The 8522-nt window shown below is 51.2% G+C and overlaps 1 protein-coding gene across 1 annotated transcript; it reads right to left on the bottom strand.

The window, feature by feature from the left end:
- Positions 1–1596: 1596 nt before the first annotated feature.
- On the bottom strand, positions 1597–4005 carry LOC137147234 (protein S100-A12-like). The gene is made up of 3 exons (XM_067539129.1): positions 3914–4005; positions 3070–3243; positions 1597–1997 (listed from the first exon to the last, which is right to left on the bottom strand). Exons 2-3 carry the CDS (start codon positions 3220–3222, stop codon positions 1806–1808), a joined length of 345 nt encoding a protein of 114 aa, XP_067395230.1. The 5' UTR covers positions 3223–3243; positions 3914–4005; the 3' UTR covers positions 1597–1805.
- Between the last annotated feature and the right edge of the window lie 4517 nt (positions 4006–8522).

Raw genomic sequence — 8522 nt, 5'->3', positions numbered from 1 at the left:
ACTATGGCCACAATTCTGTATCACCAGAACGTCAGTGCTGTTTGGGAGAGATGCATACTCACACCTAGGACAAAGGAAAGGATAACTGACAGGGTCCTCTATACCCATTTGCTAGGAGTTCCTTGCCATGCCATTTGGGATTTAGAATGTGCCGGCCCCTTTCCAGAAACTGGTGATTCAAGGCTAGGTGATTTTGTGGTGCTACATAAAAGTGACTGTATCCTTTCCAGCCAGACGTGGGATGGGTATATTATTATTTCTACAGCTCGAAAAGTGTACTAGGAGCACGTGAGAGAAGTGTCCACCATCCTGAATGGTGCACATGTAACCCACGGGCTCAGTGATTGGTGCATGTCCCACTCAAGTGGTTGCTCCACAGGAAAGGATAAGAGTCTACTAATGCTTCCCACTAATGGAGTTACTCCTTTAATTCAAGTGGTGATGCCTCTGACGTCTCTGAGTTCAACTCTGACTGAGCACCCATGGGGTGGGGTGAGACTTGAGAGTCACAGCAAAGTGCCAGGTCACCAGAGCTAACGTGGTGTATTTTGGAGATGGGAATATCAGAATGGGAGGCCGTGCCCTAGTGAGGCTGCATAGCAGAGTGGCCTCATTGCTCTTTGCAAGCATGGACTGTTGTGCCTATACACACGAGGTGAAAAGTGATGGGTGGGAGAGGGTGCTCCAGAGAAGCTGATCCAGCATTAACAAGAGCACTGCTATGCAACGGTCATGTTACCTCTCCCTAGGAAGAGGAGAGAGGCCGGGGTCTGGCATGCAGAGCTAAGCATCTCACTAACACCATGAGGAGGGTGCTTCTGCCCATGTCTCACAGTCTCCCTCTTTCATTCACCTGCACGGAGGCAGGAAGCGGGAGACTAGCTTTCCATCAGCTACACCTAGAGCATCACTGTACCCTGCTTACGCTTGTACCGAGCAGCGCCCATTTGCTGCCTCATGGGAGCATGATGCAATGCCACAAATGACCAAGGTGCAAATGCAACTTGATATTGCACTAACCTGTATTTGAACAGTATTGCATTACTGTGCCATGTTTAGTCACCCCCTTGCACCGACCCAGCCTTGTGCTATTCAGCTGTATTTCGTTTTCTACAGCCTTCTGCCTTATCATTTGGCAGAAGGTGATCGCTGAGGAATACAGAAGGGAAGCAACTTGCTGAAATGTACCCAAGGTCCGAGTGCAGCAGCAGTGAGAGAAGAACCCAGGAATCCTGGCCGGGGCTTAGAATAGAACCCATGTCTCTTGACTGCCAGGCCCTTAGTTTTACCCACCACACAACCCTTCTTTCCAGTCGGGTGAGATGGGAAGTAACATGGCCTGGCTAAGTTTACCTACTGAGTCAGTGGCAAATGTGGGAGTAGAACCCAGGAGTCCTGGCTCCCAGTCCTGTGCTGGGACTAGAATCCTGACTCCTCCTTGCATGTTATCTGCCAGGCCAGCCTTCTTCTCCCACCCCCACCATTGCATTTGCACTGAACACGTCTCCCTGGTGCCGCGATTAGAACACAACTTCAGCAAGTTACATCATTGTCTGGAGACTGAAGAACAGAGCCAACAGACACAGGGGAGGGCTTCAGAGGCAAGCTTTATTGCTACGTTATCAGCACAAACAGGCAAAGATTCTCTAGTTACATTTGATATTTGCAAAATCTCATCTTGTGCTAACTCAAAGGGTCTAGCTGATTTCAGTGGTTACAGTCAACCCTGGGGTTAGTGCCACCGCCATGACATCAATGCCCAGGGAAGCTTCCAGGATCCAAGCCAGGATTATGCTCATGCCAAACTAATGACTGTGCCCGTGCCCATGACCCCGACCCCCACGGTCTGGGTCACCGGTATTGTGTGAATTATCATGGGCATTGATGGCCAAGAGCGCCAGCGTGTGAAGGAACTCAGTGAATTTGAGGTATCCAGAGCTATCTTTATCGGCATCTGTAAACAGCTTGTCTATGTAAGCGTCTTCCTTCATGCCGTACTGCAAAAGGAGGAAGAGTAAAAGGAAGAATCCATTAGCGACATGGAGCTAGGGGGTTGCATGGTCAGCAGTTGTACATGAACCGTCCGTGCAACTTTTAAAAGCAAAATCCCATTCTGCAACTGCTGGATTTGGGGGGAGGTTTCAAAGATCCAAAGGCCTGGTAGCCACCTGCAGCCCAGCGACTTTCAGTGGGAGCTCACAGAATCTGTCTCCAGGGGGGCTCGGGCCCAGGGGCTGTTTCATTGCGGTGTAAACATTCAGGCTCGGGCTGGAGCCAGGCTCTAGGACCCAGCAAGGTGGGAGGTCCCAGAGCTCTGGCGGCAGCCTGACCCTGCACTGAAACAGCCCTTTAGGGCTTAGTCAACTGACCCAGGCCAGCCACGGGTGTCCAACTGCAGGGCAGACGTACCCTGAGAGCGAAAATATAAAACTTAAACTGCTACAAGAAAACCCTGCGTCTGAGTCATTACAGCCCCCTTCATCTTTCTGAGTCAGCTCGACTAGTTCTTTGGTCTTCCCTAGCGGTGCCTGCGTTCCCATAAAGGCATTTGCCTCAGACAGGAAGAGAGAAAGAACTCCAGGATAAAGTTCAGCAGCTCTTGGTCTCTGAATATGTTTCATCGATAGAGTGCCCTTCTCGACTCTAGCGAATCAAACATCGGGTGAAAGCAGCATAAACAGATGCTCAACAGCCTTTGCTTTCAGATTCACGTCGACTTTACTCTCAAGACACTAAGGGCTAGTCTACATTTCAAACTGGCAGCAGCACAGCTGCATCGGCACAGCTAAACGAGCGACAGTGCAGCTAAACGGTAGCTAGGTGAGCAGGAGAGCATCTCCTACTGACAAAGTGCTGTCCACACTAGCTCTTATGCCGGAAAAACTTATGTCGCGCAAGGGGGTGTTTTTTTCACAACCCTGAGCAACAAACATTTGCCAGCACAAGTGCTGGTGTAGACAAGACCTAAGAGATGAATGTCTCCCAGAGACATAAAGCCAAGGAAAAGGATAGGCCAGATCCCCAGGTGCGTTAAATCATCTCGCACACAGTACCATCATCTCTGCTTACCGGCAGCGTGTCTCTCAGAAATTGCTGAACGTTCTCTTTTAGCAGCAGCTTGAATTCCTTCTTGTGCAGGTAATCGTCCTGGGGGTCTTTTATGGCGTACCGGTGATATGTATTGACAGCGTCTTCCAAGGATTTTTCCAGCTCGGTTGTCATCTTGCTGAGCGTTTAGGGAACCTGAAACAGGATGACAGCTATCAAAGAAACTGTTAAAATATAGCACACGTGAATGATAATGGCCTTCTTTCTCAGTCTGCCTTGACTGATGCTTGTCCAGTCTGTGGAATGGACCAAGAACAGTATTGTGTTATTATTTGTTTTCAAAGAGCACGTAGATGCTTCAGCTGGGATCAAGCCACCATTGCGCTAGGTGCTGTCCAGAGATATAGTAAGAGACAGACCCTGCCTCTCACATGGGACGAGACAGAGAAAAGCAGGATTATTGATCCTATTTTACAGAGGGGGAATTAAGGCACAGAGAGGCTATGGCAAAGCATGAATTAAACCCAGCTCACCTAAGCAATAGTCCTGCATTGCACCCACAAGGGCAGCCTTTCCTGCAGAAAGTGTGCGTTTGGATATTCCCTGATTCCCCTGTCCCGTGAGCTGCGTCTCACCCCATGGATATTCAAACACAGAATCCAAAGACCCGTCCGTGTGTCTTGTAGACTGTCCCGTACTTACAGCAGCATTTCCCGTCCCCGCTTCAACGAGGGGAAATCCTGCTCCGTGATCTCACTAAAGCATTCAGGCAATATCAGCTGTTCAGAAAGCGCTATGTAGGGCAGTTGGCTAGAAAAGTCAGGCTGTAGTTCAAATAAATAAAGAATATCATAAACAGACTTACCCGAGTCTCAGAGCTGAGAAGACGATCAGTCAAGTGTGGTGAGTACAGCACAGCCGTTAGATGCTTTTTATACTCTCCCTGAGCTATGAGGCTTGCTCAGGAACCAATAACACCTCTGCCAACAGCATTATTGCTTTCCTTCTTTAGCAATATCCTGTAGCATTGGGCAATGCTCGCAGCACCGCACCCGACACACCCAGGCACACCCAGGCTAGGATTCTGGAACCTGTACGGACAGTGATGGCTATCAGGGTTACTTAAGAGAAGTTGTTTGGGTGTTTCTCTGTGTCACCAGCCAGCGAGGGGCCCAGACAAGAATCCTGAGGCTGGGATGTGCGTTTTAGTTCACCATAGAGCGTTATGGGAGGTCTCAAATAAAGGCTAGCGCCACGCTGCTCATCAATGTCCTTGCAAAAGGCACAGACGGCCGGTGTGTAGGGAGTTATACTCCCTGCAGATATGTTCTTCGAGTCTGTGTCTATGGGGATGGTCACCAGCAAAGGTGAAAAACAAGTTTTCCGTCAGACGAGATGTTTCACCCGTCTGTCCGATAACGTGGACACTGAGTAGTGGCTGGTTCACAGTGGGCCTCTTACCACCGGTCCGAGCTGAATGCAAAGGAAGGATTGTGAGAACTTCAGAAGGAAATTAATAGTAAGAAAAAAATTGGGGTTGGGGGCACATTATCCTGAAGTTTACTTCAAAGGGTTGATCTATATTTGGGGGACAGAGAAGACATCCAGGCATCCCTCACCGAGGAAGTCAATGGGTAACAGATTTGCTTTATGAAAGTGGGATCTCAGCTAGACTTGGCTGAATATGCTGCCGGATCTTACACTGTTATAAACCAGTGTCGTTCATGTCACAGCAGCTGGGGCTGGCCCATTGACTTCAGTGGAGTAATGCCTCTTTACACTGGCTGGGGATTTGGGCCATTGACTTCAACAGACCCATGCCCCTTTACACATCTTAGGGTATGGTCAATGTCTTTAGTTTCCCTAGCCAAGAATGCATTGTACTTTGTGAATTTACAGCAGTGCAATGGTCAAGTCAGTTTCTGCTTCCTGTACAAATGGATGGTAGATAATGACCCATGTTTCTTCATTCTGTTGCACACACTTTTAAGCCCATGTAGAAAGTGAGTGAACATTTCAAAGGGTAAAACCAGAGTTAGTTGAGGTTTCAACTTTTGATTAAAGTTACAGTGTGTCAGGCTGAAGTGCCTTTTGGTAGGAAGAAGTGGGGGGGTGTCTATGGCTCTATTCTTTCATGAAAACAGGATTGGGCCAACACTGCTTAAGGAGCGGGAGCTGCAGACAGCTGAGAGAGAAGGGCAGGAGGAACGCTTTCATGTGAAAAACCTAGCGCAGGCCACCCAGCTCAACACGTTGGAGGCGCAGGTCACTGGTCTGACAGAATCTCTCACCACTAGACAGAAGGAAGTCAGACGGCTCGCTGCTAACCTGGAGGAGTCCGGAGCAGCAGTGAAGTGCCTGCTCCAGGAGATCAAGGAGGGGCGCAGGGCAAGGACAGATCACTCTGCCTGTGAGAAAAAAACGACAGCCCTGGCGTTGGAGCTGAAGGAAGCTAAGGGGATTGCAAGTGGTGGGGACCCAAGTCGTCTGCCAGCTGGCGTTGGAGCACGGAGCTCAGCTCCATCTGGGAGAGGGAGTTCCTGCGGCAAGGAGCTGCAGTGGGGTGGAGCTCTCAGCTCCGAGGGAAAACGCCTGGGCGGGAAGGGGTTGTGGGTGCAATGCGATCCGGTAGCTCTAAGCTGGTAGTTCCCATGAACCCGGTAACCGCCACCGTCATCCAACATGTGGAGACAGATAGACCTAATGAGGTTAGACAGGAGTACTGGAAATACTCCTAATAAAATGCTCAGACACGTTAGCTGTGAACTGGAGAACTTCCTGTTTATAATGCAGGCTTCCCAAATAATTCCTCCTTGTAGGTGTTTTTATCTAGTCTACATACGTTAGCAACCAGAGATCCGGTCTGTCTGTCCGTCCGTCTGTCTGTAGTGAGGGTCTTGCTATGAGGCAATAGAGCATCACTGACATTCTTCCAGTCTTTGTCCTATGAACATAGTTCCCGCCCCACCCCCTCAAACCATTCAGGATCAGGACCCAAAGGGCTGTCCCTGCCCCCACTGAGTTCAGCTGGAGTTTTGCATTTGACTTTGTCACAGTTCAGGGCAGCTGCTCCTGTATCCCCCTGGAGGGCTCTCGCTCCAGGCCCCTCCCCAGCCATCACCTCTCTTAGGGTAGAGAGCTGTGTCTCTCTCCTCCTGACCAGGGTTCTTCCAGGCTGCACCGTTCCCTGACTACACCGTGATATTCCCAGACTGCCTAAACCGGCAGGTGTCCGTGCTTTGCTTTCTCTCCAGAGCTTTTAAGCAGCGTAATTGCTGCAGTTACGTTACCGCACAGCGCTGTCTGAGCTGGCGTATTTTATTCGTATGGTGAAAGCCATTACAGAGAAAACATATTAAAACAATAACCGAACCTATGTGCATGCTAAACAGCTGGTCAGAGATTCCCCCCCAATTCCAGGGCGGGGGCTCTAGTAGGCGTCTGTCTTCAAAACCCACCACTGGGTTTCCCCATGGTGATCACGTCAGAACTGTCTCAGCACCAGAACCCAGACTGGGCAGCTCCGCCTGCTTCTTTATACAGCTCAGGCCTTTGCTCTGCAACCCCCAGGAATAGGTGATCAGCAGACAGTGACCCTCTCCTCAAAGGCTGGGTTTTGCATAACAGGAGGTGGGGAATTTGCAATAACCTCTCCCTCAGAACTCCTCTGGAAATCCCCATCAGGCCTCATGTTACGTCTTCCCCCAGAGAAGTTACCCACAACCTGGCTCCACCAAAATACACACACTGTGCATCGAATTCATAAAGTTTTCCAAGGATATCGCAGGAAGATTTTGTACCTGGCTCAAGTTTCAGTTGGAGCATAACCCAAATCTCCGAGGGCATCTCAATGACCCGCTGCAAGGGGCAAATGAGAAAAACTAGCAAAGGAAGAAGCTGACGATGTGGGATTTATTTCTTTGGCACATCGGATTTTTCCTGGCTGTTCCGATACTTCCCCTGGGGTCAATACTCTGCAGCCCTATCCAATGGGATAGCCAGAGGGCGGGGAGTGTCTGTTGGATTTGTTCCATTCACACCAGCCCAGGTTCTGTCTCCGGGCTGGGGCAGGATGGACTCGGGGTGTGAAGTGAGTTAGGGCAGACATAGTCACCCCACTGAGGACTCCAGGCTGGCAGTGACTCAGCCTGAATCCTAGTGAGATACAAACGCCAAAAGTATTCAAAGGGATACAAAGGCCTTCTGGCGGGGCAAAAGGGGCACCATTTGGTTTAGTGTCAGCAAGCAGGAAAGACGAGTCACTCCCTAACACAGCTTGGAGTCCAGCGTGGAAACCACCCTGGAATATATCCAGCCTCTGAGGGACTGGATGAGACCGAACGGAGAAGTCTGGGCCTAGGTGAGCTCTGACCTTCCCGGGCGTCCCAGCGATGCTTGGATTGAATCGTACTGGGAAATGTGGGCTGAAATCTGCTCTCGGACCGTCCCCGTAGCTCTGGGGGTGGCTGGATCCCGTGTTCCCCTTCAGGGCCATCTCCACTTTCAACCAGAATGTCCTGACAGATGTGAATTCCCAGGTAACATGCTACACGCCTGTTAAACACGGGTTCAGATGAGGCCCCTGTACTACAGAATAGCAGGGGTGGGGAGCATAGAATAGAAGATGAAGGTCGGAAGGGACCTCAGGAGGTGTCTAATCCAACCCCTGCTCAAAGCTGGACCGACCCCGACTAAACCATCCCAGCCAGGGATCGTGGGGAAGAGGGCACTGTTTGCCCCAAACATTTCCCCAGTCACTGTCAGGGCCACCTACCTCCAATGCCCATCCCACAGTTAATGACAAATACAGCCCCATCGGGGATCCACCGGCTCCCATCTGAGCACCATGCAACGCCTCGTCCCTGTGCCTACAGCCCTTCTCATCCTCCTTCTCCACTCCACCTCCTACTCCACAGCTCCACCCTACTGCCCAGAGACCAGATGTCCCCCATTTCCCTGCCCACGGGGGCAGGAGGAGGAGGAAGGCAAGCCATGATCCGTCTCTCCTTCCTGCACTGGCCCAAGGGGCTGACCGGGCAGGCAGTGAAGAGAGCAGTTGGCCTGTCTAAGGGGTGGAGTAGCAAATACATCCGCTCCCCGTTGCATAGCAGGGAGGTCCCCCTGGGCCAGGGAAGCTCCACTCCACCCCCAGCTCGGTCCCGATTCCCACGCAGCCCCAGCATGCAGAACGCTGCAGCCCTTTCTGCTTCCTCTTCTCTGGGCGTTTATGCCGTGCAAGGGCCCAGGGCCTGGCCGTCACTGGTGTTTTGACAGCACTGGGTGGTCTCCGCTCCCTCCTGCCTTATAAAGCATGTCGACCCATTTGAGACCCTCACCTGGTGCTAGCCCACCGGTCTCAGCCTCAGCCCACCATCTGACAGCCCAGGAAACCGCCTGCGTGCTGGAGAAATCAGTCGCCCCCCCGGAGCTGGGTCCTGCAGTTTGAGAGTTACAGTGCACAGGGAGGGAGCTGG

This window comes from Emydura macquarii, unplaced genomic scaffold, assembly GCF_026122565.2.
Source record: "Emydura macquarii macquarii isolate MOO-44397 ecotype Brisbane River unplaced genomic scaffold, CSIRO-AGI_Emac_v2 contig_527, whole genome shotgun sequence".
NCBI lineage: Eukaryota > Metazoa > Chordata > Testudines > Chelidae > Emydura > Emydura macquarii.
This window is presented reverse-complemented; position numbering and strand designations above follow the sequence as displayed.